Source organism: Zeus faber (genome assembly GCF_960531495.2).
Source record: "Zeus faber genome assembly, chromosome: 16".
Lineage (NCBI taxonomy): Eukaryota > Metazoa > Chordata > Actinopteri > Zeiformes > Zeidae > Zeus > Zeus faber.
In genome coordinates, this window is record NC_137202.1 from 12,877,657 (window position 1) to 12,903,113 (window position 25,457).

Genomic DNA, 25,457 nt, shown 5'->3' on the forward strand with positions numbered 1-25,457 from the left:
AGTCGACATCTGAACAGTCACGGCGAGAACATCAAATCTGTTGCGGTGGAAAATTTGAACGGTTTGAAAAGAAAAACAAACGTTATTTTCAACCGCTCCATGTGTTTATTAGAGATGATACAGTGTTGGGCTGTTTTTTTTTTTGGTTTGTTTTTCCTCGGTTCATATAAAATAAACAGGACAAAATGAGACAGCAGCTTCTGGTTTAGAACAGACACCTCACAGCTGAGACTCTACAGCGGCCCAAACGCGCGGCCCGCTCGCTCGCTCCCTCCCCCCTTCGCATTTTAACTTCCATTTGTCTTCCGCTCGGGTTCGAGGTACCTTTGTAAAAAAGAAAAAGGACAAAAAAAAAAAAAAAAACAACAACCAAAAAAAACAAAACAACAAACAAACAAAGCGACTCTGGGGGCGGCGTGCGGCGTTGGATGTGCTCGGGGTTTCCCCGCGCGGGGGGGGGGGGGGGGGGGCCTCCTTCTGAGCTCCGTTGTGACGCTGGCACTTGGACAGTATTTCTTCGCCTGCGTCCATTCTGCTGTGAGAACAAGGCACACACACCCTCCGGGACACGGCCAATCCACCGCCCCTGAAATGTGCAGATTCATGCTTTTCCGGAAACTGTGAACTGATTGAAACCGATATTTATACTGAGCTGGCGGGAAATTCCCTATTGCCTATTATTTTCCTTAATGACTGATTGCTGTAATGCTGGGATTGTTGTTTATTATTATTATTTTTTTTTAAAAGCCAAAATGCCAGCAATGCCGCTACACACTGCATCTCCCGCATCTCCCAAACGAGCTGTGTCTTAAAATAACAAGTAAAAAAGAGGTGACGGGATGAGGTACATGTGGTCTGCGGTGAACCCAACCCTCCAGTCTGCTGTCTATCCTGTCGCACATCCCCCACGGGATCCCAGCAATATACGACGACTTTAAAAAAAACAAAAAAAAAACAAAACATGTACATGGTATTACAATCATTCTTCTGGACCATTGAGAAAAGCGTGCTCGTTTGACGCACGCGTTATTCCTATTCCTGTTTTCCTTTGCTTTTTTTATTTTGTCAGTCATGCGTTCCACCATCCACAGGTCGTCCTGTGTGGTCAGTCTCTGTTAAAAAAACCCCAACAAAACAAATGAAAAAAAACAAACAAGAAAGAAACATAAATGTTATCAACACGTTAAGGCTCTTCAACTTGCAATGTCTGAAACCCCGGCGGGGGGCGGGGGTTTGCTACAGTAGAAATCTAAACCCAAGAGACGACGAAAGGGGCGAGGGATCCTTCGAGGGAACCTTCCGTCTCCCCCCTCTCCCCACCCAGTCCCCCCCGGTGGGTTCTGGGGCGGGGTGGGGGTTAAAGGAGGAGCCCCTCCCCCGATAAAACCCCCCTCGGCCCTCCAGAAATTAACCCAAACAGTCCACCTCTGAGCTCTTCTCACCGACGTCCCAGAAGACAGGTACAATGTGTGTGTGTGTGTTTTGTCCTTTTATTCCGAGTGTGTGTGTGATTGTGTGTGGTCCTGCTGGGACCGGATCAGGCGAGTTCAGTCTAGCGTGATCTGGCACGGCCTCACGGCCACGTCCCACCGCCAGGCACCGGGACCCCCGGTCCTGGTCCTGGTCCTGGTCCCGGCCCCGGTCCTGGTATGGGTGGGTGGGTACGTAGGTGGGGAGGGGTGGAGGAGGTCCGGTCGAGGCCTCAGCTCCAGCTGGTGCTCTGGAGTTCCTCTCGGAGCCAGGTGGGCAGCGGCTGGCCCAGGCGGTTCAGGAGGCGCAGCAGCTCCATGTTGTGTTCACGGTAGTGCTCCGCCAGAAAGGCACGCGCCTAAAATGCACGCGCACGCGCGCACACACACACACACACACACACACACACACACACACACACACACACACACACACACACACACACACACACACACACACACACACACACACACACACACACACACACACACACAAAGATCAAGACTCAAAAAAATAAAATCCTTCGTTAGTCAAGGACCTACTTCAGGTAAGTACTACAGTTTATATTCGGTACGGGACAGAGATAAGTGTTAATTAGACACCGTGCAGATTATGTACTAAACGATTCTACGAAGTGTTATGAGAACAGTTTGACTTGGGTCGGAAAACAAGGTCCGTTATTAGGAACTGAGGTAAATCCACCGCTATTTCCCCCCCACACTATTTAAATGTAAGGATCTTCTCGGGTTCCGCTCCACAGGTAAGTATAAAGTGAGTCGGGTTCATTTAGTAAGTATGAAGTCTTAAGTTCAGTGGTCGGTTTCGGGTTTTATATCATCAGAAATGTTTACTCTGATGCAGGGGAACTTCAAATTTTGACCAAAAAAATAAATATATGGATAAATAAAATGAATGAAATTCAAAGTGAAGGTTATTTAACGACTTTAAAGGCTTGTTATTCGTAAAAGCGAAGCGACCTTTCCAGGAGCGGGCAGACAACACGAGCTGTCGAGCTTTTCGGGGTCTGACATTGTCAAGGTGAAGCGAAGCTCTTCCTTCACGCTCGTTAAAGAGAGCGATAGGGTGTGTGTGTGTGTGTGTGTGTGTGTGTGTGTGTGTGTGTGTGTGTGTGTGTGTGTGTGTCATTGCGCTGCTCCGGACACTGCTAATCCTCCTCCAAACACCAGCCGGGCGGCGGCTGTTTGGAGTCTGTCGCTTGCTCGAATAATATTGACAATTCATGAACAAATGCCAAGAGACTTCCACGTTTTTGGATGTGGATGCAGTTCTTTCAGCGGTGTCACTGGAGAAGCTGACGCCGTTCAAAGGGATGAAATGTATATCGGGAGACAAGATGAGACATTGACGGATTGGATCCTGACTATTCTCCCCTGTCGGTTGCAGAAATAGAAAGGTGCAGCGCGGGTCCATGTTGTACCTCTGGGGTCATCTCAGGATATTTCCGGCCTTTGCTTTTGCCCAGACATTTGGGCCGACTGCCTTCCACCCTCTGGCACCAGAAGCCTTTACTCTCATCGTACCTGGGGGATCCGAAGAACAAATCAATTAGATATCAAAGCAACCTTACATAACTTTTGGTATTCGAGGCCCCAACACTGCCGTAAAAACTCAGCCCGGTGCCTGAAAATAATTTCTTTTACCGGACATGTACCGTATCGGTCATGTTTCAATAACAGTCTATGTTATAAACGTAAATATGGGTTACAGGGCACCTTGCACGGACCGGAGCCGCGGGGCCCCTGCTGCTGGTGTAGGTACCAGAAGTGCACGTGAAAGAGGTGCCATATTACAAGTCAGAGGACCATCACAATGATTCTGAAGCTGTTGTTTTAAGGTAAAAAAAAAAGGTACATAGTGTTGCTTTAAACACACGTGCAGTACCTGTTTCAAGGCAAGAGAACATTATTTGAAGCCCCACAGGTCCCTGTGAGCGTGCGTGCATGTTTCTATATGTGTTGAATGAGCACGCTGGCTGAGTGGCCGCTACGTTTTTAGGGATGTTCTTGGTACTCACGCTAGTGCTTGTGTGTAGTTGAAGATGGGGGTGACCCCCAGGAACCTCTGGATGCCTTCCATCACCAGCGCAGGGTTGGAGCGCAGCAAAGCCCCATCCACTATGTGCAACTGCAAAAAAATGTAAATAAGAAGACTGAATGCTGCTTGAAATTGAAATTAAAGAATCAGTAAAAAACAAAAAACAACAAGATTCAAGCAGGCATCTGGTTCAAGCAGCGGAGTCTTGGATCTAAAGGCATTTTACTGAATGAATAATTTAGGTTTTGCAGCTTTTACTCGGAGCTGCAGGATATTCTGTTTACCTGGCTGGGCTGGTAGTGCAGCAGCCAGTGCTCTAGGTGCGCGGCGTAGGCGCCCGGTTTAAGGCAGCGTCTCTGCAGGGCGAGCAGGTCCCTGGGGGCTCGGACGCTCGCTGTGACCACCGTGTGGAAGGTGTTGTTTAGGGCCGCTGGGTCCTGGTGGGCCCTCTGGTGCTGGAGGGACAAACAAACAACAAAACAGAAAAAAGTATTACTGATGGAGAGACGGACAATTGCAAGGAACATGTAACAAGTAAACAAAAAATTAGACAGACACACACTTGGGCAGATATATTGAGGAGAGCTGGGTGTTGGGCAGGATTTCAGGATTTGATTTTGATGCAAAGGCTCAAGATTCAATTCAATATTGATTCGATGATTATTGATCAGACAGACATTTTATGCATAACGAGAATTGCCTTAAAAATTGTAATATATCATATGAAGTGCATTACAAAATTTTGGAAAATGGAAAATGTTATGGGGAAATTGGCTGGCTGCAAAACGTCCAAACAGAGTATCGAAGTTACAATTTTCTAAATCAATTCAGGAATTGAAACAATAGAATTGAATCATAGAATTGAGAATCTTACCAGAGTATTTTCTTTTTAAATATTTAACCATATTCTTGAGAAGAATGGCCCTGGAAGAAGGCTGAGAAACTGTGCATCCTAATATTGTTATGTGTGAGTACGAGAGGAGCCTTTTCAAAGTAGCATAAACGATATATCAGTTTCAATGTCAAGATGTTCTTAGTAAAATCACACCTACATGTTCTGTGACTTTGAGGCCTCCTGCGGAGACGCGCGTGTGTGTGTGTGTGTGTGTGTGTGTGTGTGTGTGTGTGTGTGTGTATATATACAGACGTGGACAAATTTGTTGGTACCCTTACAGCTCATTGAAACAATGCTTCATTCCTCTTGAAAAATTATGAAATTAAAAGCAATTTTCTCATGTACACCTGCATGCCTTTGGTATGTTAGAGTAAAGCAAAGAAACGGTGAAAAGAGATAAATGATTGCTAAAGAGATCGATTATATTCTAAAATGGCCTGGACAAATTTGTTAGTACTCTTCGAACGAAAACCCAATTTTCTCTGAAATTACTTGAAACTCACAAAAAGTAATTGGCATCCATCATTGTTTAATCCATATTTAATAGAAATCAGACTTTGCTTTTGATTTTTGATTCAATAGAATATTTTACATAAGAAAACAAATAAAAAATGGCATGGACAAAAATGATGGGACCCTAAACCTAATATTTTGTTGCACAACCTTTAGAGGCAATCACTGCAATCAAGTGATTTATGTAGCTCTCGGTGAGACTTCTGCACCTGTCAACAGGTAGTTTGGCCCACTCTTCCTGAGCAAACTGCTCCAGCTGTCTCAGGTTTGAAGGGTGCCTTCTCCAGACTGCATGTTTCAGCTCATAGAAGGCCACTATAGAATAGTCCAATGTTTTGTTCTTATCCATTCTTGGGTGCTTTTAGCTGTGTGTTTTGGGTCATTATCCTGTTGGAGGACCTATGACCTGCGACTGAGATAAGAGCTTTCTGACACTGGGCAGTATGTTTAGCTCCAGAATGCCTTGATAGTCTTGAGATTTCATTGTGCCCTGCACAGATTCAAGGCACCCGTGCCGGACCCAGCAGCGCAGCCCCAAAACATAACCAAGCCTATTCCATGTACACAGTAGGTAGGGTGTTCTCTTCTTTGAAAGCTTAATTTTTTTGTTTGTGAACATAGAGCTGATATGACTTGCCAAAAAGCTCCAGTTTTGACTCATCTGTCCAAAGGACATTCACCCAGAAGCATTGTGGCTTGTCAATATGCATTTTAGCAAATTCCAGTCTGGCTCTTTTACTCCAAAAGCATAGTCCTCCTGGGTCTTCTTCCATGGAGCCCACTGTCGCTCAAAAAGCGACAGATGGTGCAATCAGTCACTGATCACGCGACTTGACCTTGGAGTTCAGCTTGTACCTCTTTGGTACAAGCTACAGTCCCATGGAGCTTAAACTTCTTGATAATATTTGCAACTGGAGTCACAGGAACATCAAGCTGCTTGGAGATGGTCTTATAGCCTTCACCTTCAAAATGCTTGTCTATAATTTTCTTTCTGATCTCCTCAGACAACTCTCTCCTTTGCTTTCCCTGGTCCATGTTCAGTGTGGTGCACACGATGATACCAAACAGCAGAGTGACTACTTTTCTCCATTTAAATAGGCTGAATGACTGATTATAAGATTGAAGACGTGTGATACCACTTAAAGAAAACAGTTTGAAATAGCACTATAATCAATTACTTATTATCTTTTCTAAGGGGTACCAACAAATCTGTCCAGGCCATTTTAGAATATAATTGATGTCTTTAGCAATAATTTATCCCTTTTCACAGTTTCTTTGCTTTACTCTATGACATACCAAAGGCATGCAGGTTTACATGAGAAAATTGCTTTTAATTTAATCACTTTTCAGGGAGATGAAGCATTGTTTCAATGAGCTGTAAAGGTACCAACAAATTTGTCCACGTCTGTACGCACGCACGCACGCACGCACGCACGCACGCACACCTGCCAGCTAGCAATCATAAAAGGACAATCCTCATTGATGTTCCACTACTCAAAGTTTTTTGCTCTATCTGGAGGTTTTTCTTTATTCCCCTGTTGGCTACAAGTTAGTGGCCGCTGTGACAATGTTTGAATGTGGGACTGTAACGTGGTGACCGTGGCCTTTATAAATAACTTGATTTGAATAAGTTACTTCATTAGATTCCTGACAGAACCGGTCGGAGGCTGAAGACATAATGATTATGGATTCAGTTGAAATATGTCTAGGTAGTCCATAGACAAAAGAGGGGGTAAAAAAAGAATCCTACATTAAAAATTCAAATGTCTAGAAAGGAAGCTGATTGGATTCATTGAATTATTGCACCTTGCACTGTAATTATCTTCCAATGTAGTGGGTTTGAAGACCTTTCCTAAACTAAGGCTGTAATCTATGGGTGTTCACAGGCGGAGAATGTGTTTTGAATGTCATCCTGGTACTTTCCGCATGCTATTTGAGCATAGTATCGTTTTGGTCAATACTAAAAATGCTCAAATAGCAACCTAAATAGGATGCGAGTATGTGAATTCTGATGAAGCTGTATCTGCATCTGACGAAAAGTGAGTAAATCCAGTCTGTGGTGCTGTTACCTGGTACCAGGAGTAGGCCCTGTCTGAGGGATTGATGAGCACCGCCAGGATCTTGGCTCTGGGCAGGAGGGCGGCCGCTCTCTTGGGGGCCACATCAGTATCAAAGTAGTTGGCACTCTTTTCAAACATGAAGTCCGTGCTGACATTGGAGGGGAACGGAAAAAAGTCCATATACCTGGAGGAGGAGGAGGAGCAGAAGGAGAACGGCGGGGATGATTTCACGTTGCCTGAACCTGTCATTTCTTCACACGTCACCCTCTCAAGATTCATTTATTAAAAATAATGCAGCCTGTTGGTCCCAGACTGAATACATAAATATTGAGCGTGTGACGACAGCGCGCCATCCGCACACTGTCTCCTCCTAGCCAAGCCCTTTCTGCTAGAATGGTCGCAAGTAGAAACTCTGACACCAAGGGGAAAAATGGATTCAGCCTTCGGTTGGATGGCAGTTTTTATTAATATTCTCTGTACAAAGCACCCGGAGTGGGAGGGCTCCGTAAACTGCTCTATATAGGCAAAAAAACAACCTGTGCTTGCCAGCTGAAACACCCTCCATATCTTCTTATTTCTTTCTCCAATGTGTGCACTTTAGGCTGATTTTGCTTAATCTTAGCTGCTACAACCGTCTGATTTCTGAATTTTAAACAAACAAGTAAAAACAACTCGTTTTGTCAGTCCAAGCACATTTAATATAGGTGAGATAGAAAAAACTGTGTTTACCAGTCGATGCCGTTGTCATAGTTGGGCCCGCTGAAGAACTGGATCTCCTCGAAGGTAAGCGAGCTGGCAAAGGAGTTGGTGATAGCCGGATGGAGGCTCAGGAACGAGTGCAGAGCTGTAGTGCCTGGGAAAAAAAAATATGTTTGAGAGGTTGAGAGAAGTCTTAAAGTCAGCCTAATCCCCCCCACCCAGTTCAAGGTTCAATTCTGAGGAGTAATCCTGGAATAAACTATTACTTGTATAGTAAGGGCGCCTGGCTATCTGAATAAAAGTCTATTGTTTTCATTGTACACAGAGAACGCAAGAGGGTCACTCACCGGTTTTCTGCGGTCCTATGACCAGGAACTTGGGCAGTCGGTCGCAGGTCTTCTCCTTCGACCAGATGTCTTTGTGTCTCTTGTCATGGCAAGGGTTCTGGTGTGGAAAACAAAGACACGACCATATTACAAACTAATACCACACACCAAAACATACAAACAAAATACAACATCACATAAACGTGTGCGCACACGTACACACACACACACACACACACACACACGGGAAATACATTTTTAATGAAAAACAGTTGGTGAAGTTCATAAAGTTCCTGACCTGCCACAGAGGGTCTCGCTCCTCGGGGAAGATCTGGAAGTACTTGTCCGCCAGCTGCATGGGGGGAAGGGTCTGCAGCCTGAGGTTGGTCCAGCACTGGACGAACTTCACCAGGGACTCGAAGGTGTAGAGACCCAACCGGTCGTTACCGTAGTTGGACAAGTGAGTCATAAAGATGCTGATCTGGTGACAGAGAAACGACAGGTGTACGTGGATTTTAATGGTGTGCTCCCATTGGCCAAAATATTTCCTCTGATGTAAGGTGTCGAAATTGGACTGCAAGTCTAAATGAATACATGCAATAAAAAACTACAAATTTAACTCCGTACACAAGGTGTTAGCAGGTTTAAGGGTGGTATGAGTTTGTCAACAAAAAATATAGTTGGCTGCATGATTATTTTGACTGAGAGAAAACAAATCAGATTCTGGGATAAATGAGTGTGGCGGACCAAAGGGCGTGGTCAAACACCGGCTGCAGACGACCGCACGGTCCCCTTTCCCGCGGCCGCCACGCTGCCGATCGGCGCCCACGTGGGGCTGATTGGGCCCACTCGAGGCAGGGAATTTTCTTAATGCTTGTCTGTCTTGCAGAGGGGGTCGGCGCACAGGCTCGTCAGCCAAGCAGGAGCAAGACTGGAATGTCATTACTCCTGCGCCCAAAATCATCATCCTCCTCCTCCTCCTTCTTCTTATCTATTATTCATACTTGTGGCCCTGCTCTGTGGGCAACTCTGCCCACAGGTAAGGGTTTGGAAAGGGAGACGGAGTCCTTTCTGAAGTGGTGCGCCAACATGGCAAGAGGAATTTATTATAAGGAATAACAAAAAAGCTGCTGGCCACAAGTATAAATAATAGATAATAATAATAACGATGATGATTACAGGCGCAGGAGGAATGGCGTTCCAGTCTTGCTTCTGGTCGGCTGATGAGCCCGTGCGCCGATCCCTTCTGCAAGACAGACACAGAAATCTCCCTGCCTCGAGTCGGACCAAAGACTCGAGGCAGCTTGGCGGCCGCGCGAAAAGGGAACTGTCTGCAGCCGGTGCTTGACCACGCCCCTTGGTCCGCCACGCTGAGGTTTTACCATTGTGTGCCAATCCAAAAAAATGACAGCGTTTTTTTATTTCCGGCTGTGTGGTCTGTGTGCTTACAGGGTTCAGGAGGACGGTCAGGAACAGCTCCCCTCCTCGGATGCTCTTGTCCAGCTCCTTGGAGCCCCCCGGGTACTCATTGTAGAAGATGGTATGGGTGAACAGACCGCATGTCTGCCGAGGTAATACCTGGCAAGCAGTCAATATTTTGATATTTTAACACAGTTGCAGAAAGCGGGCGGTTGCTTTTTGTAGGAGTACAGGAATAAAAGAAACATTGGCACAGATGAGTTCAAACAAAAATAACAACTCGCCTTCCACCCTGCTTCCTTCATGCCTAACAGGATCCAAACATGACTATGACAGGTGCACTGAATGCCCCCGGATGTTTACAGGGCTGCTATTAAAAAACACTGAATCCGTAATAAGGTGGCTGTGGAATCAAAGCACTGTGGGAAATGTGTCACTGAGCTCAACAAATACGTTTTAGTTGTATTAATGTATTAAATGGTCTCTACATTGACAGGCTAAAGGCCTGATTGTTCTGCCAACTCAACCCCAGCTGCGGGGTCGATTTGTCACTCACAGTCTGACCTTCTCGTGCTGCGGTGCGACAAGCCTGTGACTGAGGATTTCTGGCACCCCTGAGGGGTTCTGACCAGTTGGAGATTTTATAAACTTGCTTTAAATTTGTTGTGACAGGATAGCTAGCACACTATGTATGACCGTAGAGAGAACCAATGATTTCAGTCTCTAGGGGAAAACAAATAAATTCTCAATCAACTCAATCAATACATGGCATCTAACGAGCGATTTTTCTCCTGAATTTCTTCCTAAATACAGTATGACAGAAGTTAAACAAGTACGATGGTTATTTCGATCATGACTATTAATACCATTGCATCGTGGTTAGTGAAATTGTTTTGGTTTAGTTGCTGCAACAGAGTCTGATTTCCTAAATCGCAAGCAGAAGTGGTTACGTCTGCGAGACTCAAAATGTGAAACTGTGAGGGGTCGGAACAGCAGGAGATCGGCAAAGGTTAGTACAAAGTGGCAACCCAGACCGTGTCCAAACACCGCTCACACAGCACAGTCGAGATGAACTGCTGAGCAAAGTGTGAAGCATCCAGTCCAAAGCAATTAAAACATATCCTGTAGCGTATCAAGACCAGCGGCCTGTGAACAGCACTCAGGACGTGCGGGTCGAGTAACCTTGTTCACCGGTCTTCTCATGGACGAAAGGAGAAAACATGGAGCGACGTCTCGGATGCTGTTGTCAAAAGAGAGGGAGCTACGGAGTGGGAACTGGTAATCTGAGGATCTCGGGTTCAATCCTCCAGCCCCCCCACCCCGATAGCGCGTCGAAAAATTGTCCTTGAGAAAGATACGGAACCCCTAACTGATCACAATGGGCAGGGCGGCGCCTTGCCTTGCACATTCAAAAGCCGCCATTGGTGCGTGAATGTGGGTGTGAAGGAGAGCCAGGCAAAATTGGCGCGCCTCCGTGGCCCCTGGACTAGAGAGGGCGCTGTATCAAGTGCAGTCCATTTAGCATTTAATAATCCCTCCTGGCTCATTGGACTGTCGGGTTGTAAATCCAACTGGCAGGAAAGTTCAACTTATAAATGGTCCTGACTATACAAGTATGTGCCTTGTGGCTTGTACGAGTTTGGGTAATTGATTCAGCTGATTGCTCCATATCACAACGCTGCGAGAGAGGAAAAGGAAGTATTGTTAAACGTGTTCCCAGCACCCACCTGAATGCCGCTGTGGATGAAGCCGCGGCGATACCGAGCGGGCCGCAGGTGGGGGTACTCCTCGGTGCTGGTGACCTTGATGCCCCAAACCGACTTCCAGGCCTCGTACAGCTGGCTGTGGACCGGGTAGACCCCAGAGTGGTGCGGGGCCACCGCGTAGCCCATGTCCGTGGGAATCCCGTGCTCCTAATCGGGGAGGAAGGGGGGAGATAAAAAAAACAAAAAACAAAACAAAAACAAAAGATTTTAAAAGACGCAACTTCAGAGAAGAGGAGGAAGCAAGGACAACAACAGATGAAACAAAAAGGAGGAAGGATGAGATAAGACGATAAGATGGATAGAGGGAGAAAGGAGCGATGGTGCGATGGGATGTTTCAGGGAAAAGGGAGGAATAAGGTGGGGGCGGGGAGAGAGGAAACGGAGGGGAATGACGGAAGAAAGAAAATAGAGAAAGCATTGAGTATGTATCGTAGGATTGGAGGGGTACAATTAAAGGAAAAACAATAACTAAATAAAATGAAAGGTATGTGGAGGATGTGAAATAAACAGAATAAAAATAGCTGGGTTGTATTGCGGCCAAGAGTAACGTGCAACGTTTCAGATGCCTGCCAATGACAACGATGATTAGTCAAGATAGTTACGATTTTGCACCACAAATTGGTTTGGGCTGAAAGTTCACTTTTTTTATCACCTGCAAACGCGCGCACACACACACACACACACACACACACACACACGTCACGCAGAGGTGACATACCCTACTTGAGCCTCCACTAGGGGGCAGTACAGATCCACTGGTTTCTTTTGCTCTTCAATCTGAACGAGGAGGAAGGAAGACTAATGCATGACCACATTCTATCAAGAGATTCATCGCTAATTATAGTGTAGCTCCTCTTTCATGCATGTTCTGTCACTGTTAACAAATGATTGCTTTTGCACAAAGGTATGAAAATAATATAGTCTCTGTTTCTTACATGGTCAAAGCTGCCCGGCGTGCAGATTGTTTTGAGAGAGGCTTTCTATCGCTGTCAGTTTAGAGGCCAGCAGTTATTATGGAAAGGGAAAGTTGACATTCACCCCAAACACAAAACCTCTCCACGTTCCTTGACAAATACTGACACATAAAGTGTTGAGGGACTGAAAAAAGAGTTAATTCTATGCTATCGTCATCAAATTAGAGCCAATTTTGCGTCACCATTGACTTCATAGGGAACATTCTGATTCGTTTCAAACTAAAATGTCTACTCTGGACATCAAGGTAAAGTTGGGTTATCTTACATCAGATGCAAAAAGACAAGTTGATGCTAGACTCATAGCAAACAAAAGCACTGGGAAAGCCAGATGTGGATGTGGAGTTCTCATGGTGGAAGATTATAATCCGTAAAGATAAACAAAGGGGAGCCCTGAAAGGTTGGCGGTAAACACCATTGAGCAGATACAATATTCAGCTGCTTCTTTCTATATCCACCGTATGCTGCAGAAGCGGCTATTATACTTCACAGACAGGAATTCAGCACTTCCCTAAACAACAGGTTTAGCTACCGAAACTGGTACCAAATGCTGGATCAATGATGAACAGAAATACAGTATCATTACCTGAGCATACCTGTCTATATCATATAATACCTGAATATATTAATAAATATATTGAATTGACCCGCCCACGCACCTTGTTCCCCACCCACACACTCCCACCCACACAGGCTCTCACCTGAGCAAACAGCATGTTGAGCCTCATCTGCTCGGCCAGGACGCTGACGTTGTGGAACAGGTGCGGTTGCATGTGGCTCCACATGTGTGGGAACCACCAGAACTCCTTCCTGTGCTTGAGCAGCATATCGTCCCCACGATCCTCCTCATCGGTACCTGGACGTGAACAAGCATTTATTTACATTTTAGTGTCTTTTAAATTGAATTGACGCATTGAAAAAAAACAGCTTGCAAAATTTTAGTTGGATTAAAATGGTTTCCTTTAAATGTGACCAGGATAACTTTGTCACGCTGACACATGGGTCTCGACTGGTTGTTGAGCTACAATCAAAAGGTATGTCGATCGTTTAACTCCTTCCAACGGTCAGGTGTGGCGCTGTGTTGTCGAAAGCACCTTCTCACACGGCTTCTGACTTTCGGCAGACCTTTGGTTTGTTTTCCAGTTCCTGCTGCAGAACAAATTCCCCCGTCTGCTGCCATAGTAACTCTATCCCCAATATCTGTATTATATAAACCACATTACTTTCAGAGTGTCTGTGTTATTTGCTGGCGGCGTACTATCCAGTACACACATTTGAGCCAAGAGAGAGTGGCATGATGTAGGTGTATGTGTGAAAGGAGACGGTTGTGAGGGACGGAAAAAAATCTTGCTGAGGGTACGGTGCGCGCGTGCGTGCGTGCGTGCGTGCAAGGTAAGTGTGTATGTGTTCATGACAGCTTCAGCCTGAACGATAACAACGCAGCTGCAACCCTTATCTAAATTATTCTTTTCTTTGCTGTGCAGTCTCCTCTGAATAAAGGTTTGAGAGACAGGATACCCGTGATTTGAGAGCCGTACCCTACCTGTGTGGTAGAACTTTCCAGAAAAGCCCAGGTTGAAGGTGAAATGTGGAACCAATGTTCGTAGCTTATTTTGAGTGTTGAGCAGGGCCTGTGAACGAAAAATAAAATACCATATTATTCAAGTCGCTCGGTTTGACCTCGGAGATTTTGAGACTTCAATCGATATGCAGCAAGAATGGTTCTCCGCAAGAAGGACCCATACGGAGATAAGATCACTTTACCGACTATGAACAACGTGACCTGCAAGTATGAATCACAGTCGCAGTTGTAAATTTGCCACCACAATATGTGATTAACACGTACCACTCCTGACATATCCTTTGTCAGCAGAGACACACAAGAAGCCAATTTGTTACTGCAAATTGAATACATATGATCTTACATATGATTTTAATTGCCAAAAGAAAGAATGCATACAGTGTATATATGCACGTTTATTTTGACACATTTGTTGCATGTTTTTATTTGCAATGTGTCTTCGGTAAATATGTATGCAAATGTTAAACTACATATTTGCAATTTGTGATTTAAAACTGCTGTTTGACATGTATATTTGCAGACATCACACACACACGCACACACAAAAGTGTTTTTAAAAATGCAGGAGACAAAGAAAACTCATCGCACTGCGTCCGCTGTTTACACACAAACGAGGCTCGGACAGCTTAAATAGTGAAACATTTCTGAATCGATATCCAAAAATGAATCGTTATAGGGTGCAGCTGTTGCAGGGGAGCAAAAAAAAAAAAAAAAAAATCTGCCAACAATACATCTCATAAGCAGCAATGTGTGTTTCAGGATTGCGCTACACACTAATCCCCCAACCAGCCAAACAACAATGCCGCTGCTCCCCGGCACTCGCAGTCCGCCACCCTCCAGAGTGTCGCAGTGAATCGAAAGAGATTCAATTCTCAGTCCTGTGTCTGTGTCTCTATGTCTCTGTGTGCCTAATCCAAATGGCTGTGTTCAAACTCTGCCTTTTAATCTCTGCACCAGTCAGCAAACCTCGGGGAATGACAGAAAAAGAGAGAGAGAGAGAGAGAGAGAGAGAGAGAGAGAGAGAGAAAAAAAAAAGGTGAGCGAGACAGACTGAGACAGAGAGAGAGAGAGAGAGAGAGAGAGGAGACAGAGAGATGTAAGCCTGTGTCCCATTTTGAACAGAGGCTGGGGGGCAGTGCTGTCCTTGGGCAACATTTACCTTTGGTGTTGGTTTGTCTTGGCAGGGGGAGGCAGGGAGGGGGGGGGGGAAGGAGCAAAATATATAGAATGACAAAACACGGGGCTGGATGAAAGTACGGCACCGCTCGCGTCCAGTGTTTCACTGTGGTCGTGCATGCCCGTTTGGTTTATCTGCCGGCGGTTCCTCAACGAGAGAGACAAGTGTGTTCCTCGGCGGCCGGTGAGAGCGAGCCGCTGCGATGGAGCAAAACAGATCATTCCCATCCGACCACGGAGCCCCTGGAAGGTGCCAGCTCGGCGGCGCACGGCCGACACCATGCGCGACGGCTGTGCACCGCCACCTTCACCTTTCCAAAGGTGACGGCGCGCTCCACCAAGGGACCCGGTGGGATTCATTTATTCAGTTGTTTTTAATTAAAAGGTGTCATCCGGTCCACATCGTGTTTTACGGACTATTAATGAATGCGGTCGGAAAGTGAAGTCATCAACGTCTAAAAATGGAGGGCACGACGACTGTGTTTTTCCTGCGACCAAACAGGGAAAGTGACTTGTGACGGGTTTGAGCGCGTGGATGGTCCCGTGCTCTGTGGGGCCGAGTCGTAATAGCAGAACCGATGCTGCGATCACAGCAGGTAAATCAAACAGCTCATTAGTGTGTGCCCTAAACTCGATATCTACTTCTTTCCGATTTAATGAACACGGAAAGACAGAGCTTGTTTTGCCTCTATCTTTTTTTCTTTTTACAGCGCCCGCCTTCCGCCACAGCTGAAACATATAGTAAATCAGCTCACTGATAAGCGAGAATAGTAGGACGAGGCTGGAACAATATAATTAGGGTTGAGTTGTGTTTTCTCTACATATTTCCTTTTTGAATAATATGAATATAAAGCGCATACAGCGATACCCTGGTGGAACTGTCCCTTGTGCCTTCTGATCCTTTACAAAGCCATCATTTCCGTTTACTTAAAACGCCGCAATAATTAATCTCCCTGTTGCAATGCAGAGAGCTTTTTGTTCTCACCAGGCCCCCTGCATCCGGAAAAATCCAGACTGTGTCAGGATCCAAACACCCAAACAGATTGCACTCGCACCTGGTGTCACCACGCGCCTCCATGTGGCTCTCCAGTGACCACTTGAGATTTGATTTAGCTTCCAAGCTCAATTTGCGAATAACAGTGCTGTTGTATTTGGCTTCTCCGAAGGTGTGATTCGTCGTCACGTTGGCCTGCACCAACTTTCCCCCTTTTTGTCGGGGGAAATGTCCTCGTGCATAGCCTGCTACTTCAATGGACGGCGGCCATCTCATTCGATACAGACATTTTATTGATGCTGATCTGACTGCGGATCAATCCCAACAGCCTTGCTGTTGGGATTGAGGCTTGCAAAATCAAACCCTTGTTTATGATAGAGGTTGACAAAGCAATAATTAATCTTTGTAATAGACTTCATAAAATCCAACCACTTAATGGTAACTTGAAACATTGGGTTGCAATGAGCATGACTTTGTCTGTTAATGACTTTCACCCTTTCTCATTTGACTGCAAAAAGGTGTCTCTACACATCTGTAATTATCTATACATCTGTAATAAGTCTATCCCATATACATAAGCCTATTCCCTTTATCTATTTTGAACCCCCACCCTGCAATACCCTTGAGTTCTTATTTCATTTTATTTTATTCTATAGTATTCGACTTACTGCATTCCGTTTTAGCAATCGGTTAGTTAGTCAAGTAGAAATTCTTAGGTAGGTACTGTGTTTAGTCTAGTCTGCATATATGTATGTAGGTATGTATATGTCAAATAAACCTCTTGAATCTTGAATCTGCAGTGCCTCTTTTGAACATGACTCACAGTGGCGCTGTGTAGTTAAAAATATAATTGATTCATGCATCACGCGTCTTTTTGGGGACTTAATGTTATTCAATTATGAATACATCATCATGTATATATGAGCCTTGTGCATGTCATTCTGAAATGTGGCAAGCCCATGGAAAGTCGGACATCATGTTTCAGTGGCAAGGGAATGAATCTGTTTTCCAAAAGGGGGAAGAAGAAAAATGTGATGCTGTCATGAACTGAATTAGAGACCCATTTAACAAAATATAGGAACTCGCTGAAAAAAGCACCACACACACACTCTAACTATTGCATTTAAGTGTCAAACTTTTAAAAAAAAAAGTACTGCTGCAACACAGGTCGAACAACACACAAGATGAGACAAGGTTAGAATTAATTGCAACCTGGAGTCAGTTCCTGTACGGTTATATTACAAGTGTAGTTCAACAGATTGAATATACCTGCAAGGCATCTGCTTTAACTGAATGAGAGAGTATCTTGTCATAACATGAAATAATACAAAATGTATTAATAACAAAGAAAAACCAAACAAATTAAAACCCAAGAGTAATTTATTTTTACCTGCAAATTTCCTTTTTCAGTGGAAAATTAAAAAGACATCGCCGCTAAATTGGGATCCCTGGGGGGCAATTTCAAACACATGCACTTTCGGATGCATGCGCACATGAACAGGGGCGTGCGCACGCGCACACACACACACACACACACACACACACACACACACACACACACACACACACACACACACACACACACACACACACACACACACACACACACACAAGCAGGGGCAACTAGAGCAGCTGGACCAAGTGCCAAATGGCGAAGGGCAAAAGCGAGGGATGAGATAAAGTCAGAGGACAAATGAGGGATGAGTCATGGGGGGGGGGGGGGGGTTATGTGGTTACCATGGCAACACACTTTTCCCGGCTCTCGGCATTCCCTTTGTATTTTATATAGGAGGGAATAGAGTTCAGAATTTACAATTTCCTTAGAATTTAGTCAAGAAATATAATCGTATAATATAACCGTATAATATAATATAACCGCTCCAATTTATAGTAAATGGACTCTATGGTGGTATGGATGGGGCAGGATGGGTTGGTGTGTGTGTGTGTGTGTGTGTGTGTGATTAAACTACCTCATTGGCAACATAATTTTGCTAGATGGATCAAAAAATGCGCACCTATGGGTGTTTCTAAGAGATGGTGACCACTGACTCCCAGCAATGCCTCTAACGTTGGCTTGTCCATTAAGGTTCATTTAAATGTGAAAAATATGTGAAGGCTCAGTACTGTACATATAATAAGTGCATATCTCTTTGGAGCTAGAAAGCTTCAGGGATAAACCAAAACCATTTTTTAAATAAGGGGAAAAAAATTGTGTTCACACTGGGTCTTTAACTGCAATGCTGCAGTAAGCAGTGCTGTCATTAAGCCATTAAAGTGGAAGTGCCCATTGTGGAGGCTATAAAACTTAACATCTGGTGTATGGCACGGGAATTTCTAAACCACGCTATGAGACCTCAGAGCAGCCCAGAAAGCCACAAATTACAAAAACCACCTGTTTACATTTTATTTCTGCACAGTGTGCAAGTCCTACTATCAAAAAGATGCATTTGAATGTGTGGGAATGCGTGTCAGTGATTTGTGGTCTGCAATGTGTATCAGAGTACTGGTTAGTGTTTGTAAGTGTGCGTGGATTTACTGTACAAGCTTGAACTTGTGTGTATCTGCACCGAGTGTGAGACAATCAGCTTTAGCACTTAGAGAGTGTGTGTGCTGAGGCTGCAATTTGGGAGAGGAGTGAAGAGATTAGCGCTCTATTGGCCAGGTCAGGCAATGTCACCCTGCTTGTTTTAACTGATGGAAGGTGAGGTACCTAAGGAATGGATAGAATCTCTGTGAAAGTCACCAGGTGCTGAGCAGACTACCAATACTAGCAGTTCCATCCTTAAAACCAGAATGGGGAAAAAGAACATTTCAGAGCTCCACACAGTCGAAAAGAGAGAGAGACCTGTACCTACTGAAGCCCAACATCTGCTCCAATTATTAAAGACGAACGGTTTCACATTGGATGGTTGGCGGTTATTGTGAGACCTCACCCCACTGTCATAGTGTCAACACAATCACTTTTGCTTGGTTGCAACATTTAGGGCCAATATTTAACTAAACAGATGGGCGGGAGATACATAGTCTCTGCTATATTGCTAGAATAATATAGTCTGTACCTATATTGCATATAGACCTAAACCCTAAATATAAATTCAGTTCATGTTCTTTTATTTTCTTTATTTTTGTTGCTTTTGTTTGCTTGTCTTCCCAAACGTACCTTTCATTCACTTTACATTATTAATTTCAATTATTTAATCAATCAATCAATACATATATTATAATTACAAAAATTCCTGTAAAGCAACTTGAGCTGCAAATTTTGTATGACAGATGCTGTACAAATAGAGATTATTATAATATTATTTTTATTTAACAAACTAGTGTGGACGCTCCAAGTTACCACTCCATCACAAACTACAACCAAGAGGAGTCTTGGTTTGTCTGTAGTTATCTCTAGTAGCTTGGTTTGTAATTAATCATCAAGCTTAAATGTTGTTTCTTTAACTTATCAGGAGTAGAGCTAAACATTATTTTGACATATGGCAGTTATCCCTTGATCTATTGAATAGAGCTTCTTTGGGTTTAGTATTGCTTTGCCATTTTCAAGATTAAATATTTTTAAAATGTCATTATCAGGGGTATTATGCAGTGCATCTTATCAAGCTAGAATGTACATAATGTCTTGACCGCTCTCGACAGTTATAAGGCTAACATCTGTCAACAGACGCTTGACATATAATACCACAATGTCTTATCTTCATAAAAATTCTGGATCAATACAATGCTGGAAATGTAATTTGATAAATAATCAAATACATATAATCTCTGCTAAACTGTTTGAAAGGGAAGGCTAAGTGGTTCCACAAAAGGAGCTCTTAATACCAGAGACCAGAGCTGCCGCCTTCACTTTCAGCATATTTCAAAAAGGAGCGGAAGATTGCAGCTCTGAATCAATAGGGTTATTTTACTGATCACACAGTGGTGGAGGCCTATTTCTGCTGCTTCTTTACCAGTGGGATCGAGATACACTAGCTGTTCCCTCCCTGCTAAGTGAAGTGAGAAACTCTGATTATAGGTTCCACATGGACTGAGAACTGTCCTATGCGTCATACCTTTTCCAGAATAGTAATTAGCTTTAAAAATTGACCCCAGTGGCATCACACTCACTTGAAACGCAGTTTCCTCAGCTTCCTTCCGCCAAAGCAAACACATAATTAACTGCATGGCTGACTTCTGGGCTGCTCCAGCCTCCTTTCTGGCATTTACCAAACATGCTTACATTTAGACACACACATACACATGCACACTTACAGCGGAGGTTATAAGTTACCCATCCCACAAAGCCTCTGCTCGAACACTCCACTTCACCGGTTGATGGAGTGTGGGCCAAATGAATCATGGTATTATTTCAAATTTATTGGGCTAATTTACTTTGATCATTGTGCCAGAGTGGCCTGTCAGGGAAACTTTCCTCACGCTTACGTCTCTCCTCCCAGCACCCTACCACCTTAACATCTTACCGGTCTCAAAAAACAAAACAAAAACAGAACAAAAACGCTGACTTCTCATTTAAGTGTTGCAACCCATTACAAAGTTGTCTGCATTACCCGCCGAACACTCTAATGCTGCTGCCAACTTTGTCACTTTGAGTAAGGCTTTTTGGTGGAGACAGAAAGTAGAGTGGCTAACACTGTTTTCCAATTTGCTATTTGTCCATGCTGCAGAGTCAGCACAAGCAATCACGTTTATTACACAGTGACAGTCTAATGGTTAAGCTAATGACTCAAGAGAGCAATGATATCTGCGGCTAATGAGATTCATCCTAATAAATGCTAGAGATAGCCCTGTTCCCACAAAGTCACGCCTGAATGAGAACCCTATTGCAAATCAATCTGCCTCCTCCGTGTCCCACAGACAAAGAAGGAAGACGTAACTCACAAGTTACATCTTTGGAGCAAGCCTCTTTCCCAGCCAGTAGTAATATTTAATATTAAACACAAACAGGAGGTTAAACATCTTTGATACAATCTCTTTCTGTAATATTATCCAATGTGTGCTGTGTTGAGTGAATAACACTCATGTGAGACAGAAAATGCTCCTATCATTGTCATCTGTTCACATTTGAAAACTGTTTCCACTGAGCAAGACAATAAAGGGGTTGTGTTGCTCACCTCCACATCAGATACTTTCATGCGGGTGCCCTCCTTGCCCACAAATATATCATCCACGTCGACCAGGATGTGGCGCTCCAAGGACAGGCACAGTCTCTTTCCTGTCAGGTAGGCGATGGCATCTACAAACACAAGCTTGTGCAACCAGTAGTTGAGGTTGTTCCCAAACAGGACCCTTTGAATCCCATCATGGAGCCCCAAGTCCTGAACAACGGTGGCGTGGAGTGCCCGCGATGGGTTGGGTGCCAAATGGGCCAGTGCTTCAGAGGATTTGGTGCTGGCCAGGAGCACTGGCTCGTAGGTGGAATGGTTGGACTGGAAGACGGTCCAGTCGTCCCCTGGCAGGGGCCCCTGCTCCACCTGGTTGGGCCTGGTGACGTAGAGGAGAGGAGCGTTGGGGTTGATTCGGTAGTCCCTGAGTCCCAGGTGCGAGTGCAGAAAGAGTGGGAAGCCTTTGAGCTGCGCGCTGAGGAGAGAGTTCTCGTTGGCTTTGAAGAAGCCAATGACACCCACACCAAACTCTGCGCAGTACTTGTCCAGCAGGTCCCGATTCCACGCGTCCAGGTTGACATATTTCAGCACATTTTCATAGATGACGAGTGCATAGCGACCGCGGTTGCGCTCCGTCAACGTGGGCATGTCGCCTTTACCGGGAGCAATTTCTGTCCGATAGCGGAATCGGCTAGACTCCAAAATGGCCACAATTTCCTGGCCCAACTGCGAATAGATGCTCTCTACAAACACCAGCACTACAGGTTCAGTCCGGGAGTTGTCCATGGCCTTCACCAGCCTTAGCCGGCCCTGTCGTGGGGGTAGAAATAGTGGTGCCCGCTGGCCTCCTGCCCCTCCTCCGGTGCTCCCTGTGCTGGTCCCAGCGGCCAGCCCAGGCCCTCCACCACAGTCACTGAAGGGCAACGGAGGGGCCTCCTTGATCTTGGGACTATTGGAGACATAGTAGGCGAGGAAGGCCATGGAGAGGAGGCAGAAGACTATGAGTGCCAGGATGAGGCGGTGCAGCTCCAGCTGGCGCACACCACGCACCAGCTTCCACACACCAACACTGGCGCCAACCATGGTGCCGCTGGCGGAGGAGGAGGAGGCGGGCGGCAGTGCCCGGTACCGAGCGGCGAAAGTGGCAGTTACTGGCAGTCAGTGAGAGCGATAAGGATGAGGAGGCGAGAGGGGAAAAGGGCTGAGCAGCAATTAATAGCACTGAGCAGTGCTGAGGAATAGCCATTTACGCTAGGTCACCATGGCCCCCATAGCCCATGACTGTCGCTCTGATCAGATCTGGCTTCTCTTCCACTCCTTTGGTCCGTGGAAGATTTACTGGCACAAAGGACGGTTTGAAGGAGGCGGGGAGACACTGCGCGAGCTGGCTCCCCTGAATCACTCTTTCTAGATTGAAGTCTTACTCTCTCTCCTTGTCTCTTTCTATCCTAAGGTCTCTTTCTTACCCTCTGTCTCTCTCTGGTTTGCCTGACATCAGCTTGACTCTGCCTCTAAGAGGATTGGGTTTCTCCCTCTCTGTTTTGTGTGTAAGAACATGCACCACCTCCGTCTTCTGCTCGCTCGCTCGCTCGCCCGCCCCCCCCACCCCCCACCCCCCACTCTCTCTCTCTCTCTCTCTCGGATCAGCAGTTTAGCCAAACGGTGCCTGTCAGATCTGGCATGTACTAGATGTACTCTGACTTCTACACATGAGTACAACGGTAGGTTCCTCGGTGCTCCGCCTCGCTTTTCTTGTGGCACGCTCAATTAGAGAGCATCTGTGAGGTTCAGGAGCCCTGGCGCTCACTCCCTGTGTGCGAATGCGACGTCTCTCAGAAGCAGCCAGGGGAGGAGTGAAGTCCATGCTGCGTGTCCGTTGCCGCGCTGTGATGGGGGCTCAGCCCCCCACAGGGGGCCCACCTGCTCATTTCAAGACACGCACGCCGAGCTGCACACCTAGAGAAAGATAGAGGGGGCAGGAGAGAGAGAGAGAGAGATGGAGAGAGAGAGAGAGAGAGAGAGAGAGAGAGAGAGAGAGAGGAGAGATTGAGCAAAAGACAGAAATCGATAGGGAAAGGGGGAGAGGGAGGAAGAGGGAAAGTGTGAGAGGGAAAGGTAGGCAAGGAAAGATAGAGAGGACCAGAGCAAGAGGTACAAAAAGAGATAGAGATAGAGAGAAAGACAAGGGACAGAGAGGAGAGGAGGAAGGAATAGGGCAGAGGAAGAGAAGCGGAGGGGAAGCCGAGGAGAGATAGCAAAAAAAGAGGGACAAAAAGACAAGGAAAGTTTAAACATGAATGCTTAAGATAAAAATTCTGAGAGTTCTGAATTGACAAGCAGGTAAACATACAGATACTGTGATGAGCCTTGATGCCTAAACCAGATGACATAGTCATTATGTTATTTTATGTTGTATATTTGAAACTGGGTGACAGTTGCGTGATATTTAGGCTTTATTTTAAACAAAGCAGAAAAAGGTTTGATCACACAATTATGGTACCTGGAAATCTTGGTATTTGTATCATACTCTAAAATATTGGTGTGGTATGTATGCCACACTGCATGTTTATGGGGACTCTCTGCCAGAAAGAAGAAAACAAGAAAAATCAAAGTCAGGGTGAGAAAGTTGGAGAATTTGACGGATATTGATAGTGTCCGATATGGGGAGTATCACAGGAGTACGGAAAAATATACTGCCTGCTGTTGGGGGGGATTAATCCCAAACAGTGCTAAAATTCTAATCAGGTTAAGCACGACCAAACTATTATTAATCTATTAAACACAGTTGGAAGACCCCAATTATTTTATTTATTTCAATTTTTACACATTAATTTTCCTATGCCTGCAAGGGAGATGGTCCCCAGCCGTTATTGATCAACCATCTAATAGCAGTATCTGTTTACCAGTGACCGGACTGGGACTGCTGAACACGGAGATATGGATAGAAGCTTATAAAGCATCTGGCAGGATACACCGACAACATGAGACTTACTTGTCATGCACGCAACAGACATACACGCACACGCACACCCACAGCAGCCAAGCATTTCCATGCAGATAGAGCCAAACAAGATGTGGACTGTTGCGGAAAATCGATCTAGTAAAATGATCCGATCAAATATCAGCTCAACACACACAAACGAGTGCACATGGCAGGTGAACATACTAATACTATCTATCTCGGTTTTTTTTTTACCTGACAGTGCAATCTCTCTCTCACACACACACACACGCACACGCACACGCACACACACACACACACACACACACACACACACACACACACACAGCTGGGTACGGCACTTGGAAGATCATTTCTCAACCCTCCTCAATAAGTGACTAAGCCTGTGGTGATGCTCCTCAAAGGCACCTTGGTGTGGAGAGGTAAACAGAGGTGCATCTGAGTAATAGAGTAAGAGGGAGGGAATAGAGGAGGGAGAGAGGGCGGGTATACAAGATGCAGTCTGAGAAGGAAGGGTATTGTCCAATTTTCCAATAATTCTGCTGATTCTGTATGTATTTTAGCATACTACAATTCAATACTACACCCGTTGTCCAGAATTGATAAACAACATTGTTTAAAGCAGGGGTTCCCAAACTTTTCTTCTCAGAGACTCCCTACTGCAAATCAAACGTGGTTCAGTCCCCTACTTAGAAGACGCAATTCATCTATTTTTTATTTAAATATTCATTCATTCTCTGCTATAACCTTACACTATCCCAGAGGCATATCTTATTATCATTGCATTGGCGTGTTTCACATAACATTCAATTGTTTAAGTGATGAAATTGGGGCCATTTTTGTCTGGATTGGTAAAGAGATGGTAAAAAGAGACAGGTATTTAGGGCATACAATATAGTGAGGAGAGTGTGTAACTGTGTGTGAAAAGACAAAGGGCAAAAGAGGACAGTTTTGCGGAAGAACAGTGGTTTAGTAAAAGTAGTAAAATTAGTAAAAGTGAGTCAATGATAGACAGCGGAAAGGAGAACGAGAAACAGTTCATGCTTTTACATGCTAGAGGGTGAACAGTCAGAGGTGAGATATAATGAGACAACGAGACAACAGTGGGGGCCGAGATGGGAACGGGGGGTAGAAAGACGAGGCAGGGAAGGGGCCAATCGCACCAGAGGCTGCAATCCCTCTAGTCAAGCACGCTGGAGTTGAGCAGGACCCAAAGCAGAAAAGGTAGCACACATTCCAGCTTTACTGCGTAAGTATGTCACGTCTATGTTTAGCCAAAGACAAGGGGTGCCGTCCTGAGGGTGTCCCTTGGGGTCGTATGAGCTGAGCGATAGACTCCTTTGCTCCACATTTGTCCAAGCTCATTCTCCATTGTGGATCATCTATCACAGAGGAGAGGGGATGGTGGTGAAGGTAGCGATGGAGGAACGTAGGGTCAGGACAGAAAATCCTGAAAGGAGCTGC

The 25,457-nt window shown here is 45.2% G+C and overlaps 1 protein-coding gene and 1 long non-coding RNA gene across 2 annotated transcripts in view; both read right to left on the bottom strand.

Annotated features, from left to right (window-relative positions):
- Positions 1-1,412: 1,412 nt before the first annotated feature.
- On the bottom strand, positions 1,413-22,596 carry ndst2a (N-deacetylase/N-sulfotransferase (heparan glucosaminyl) 2a). The gene is made up of 13 exons (XM_080016947.1): positions 21,041-22,596; positions 13,718-13,805; positions 12,876-13,030; positions 11,165-11,350; positions 9,468-9,596; positions 8,317-8,499; positions 8,040-8,136; positions 7,723-7,846; positions 7,003-7,177; positions 3,810-3,980; positions 3,506-3,615; positions 2,909-3,011; positions 1,413-1,828 (listed from the first exon to the last, which is right to left on the bottom strand). Exons 1-13 carry the CDS (start codon positions 22,112-22,114, stop codon positions 1,703-1,705), a joined length of 2,721 nt encoding a protein of 906 aa, XP_079873073.1. The 5' UTR covers positions 22,115-22,596; the 3' UTR covers positions 1,413-1,702.
- A 104-nt stretch (positions 22,597-22,700) lies between these two features.
- LOC307242261 overlaps positions 22,701-25,457 on the bottom strand; it is a 30,182-nt gene continuing 27,425 nt past the window's right edge. Inside the window, exon 3 of the long non-coding RNA XR_013844587.1 lies at positions 22,701-22,987. This is a non-coding gene — a long non-coding RNA (uncharacterized lncRNA). The remainder of the gene's footprint in view (positions 22,988-25,457) is intronic.

Excerpts from the sequence above, each read along its gene's own strand:
- ndst2a (XM_080016947.1), bottom strand. The coding sequence starts at position 22,114 with ATGGTTGGCGCCAGTGTTGGTGTGTGGAAGCTGGTGCGTGGTGTGCGC. Across the intron at positions 7,178-7,722 it reads TATGACAACGGCATCGACTG|GTATATGGACTTTTTTCCGT; the intron begins GTAAACACAGTT and ends CTCCTCCTCCAG. Across the intron at positions 3,616-3,809 it reads TGCACTACCAGCCCAGCCAG|TTGCACATAGTGGATGGGGC; the intron begins GTAAACAGAATA and ends ATTTTTTTGCAG.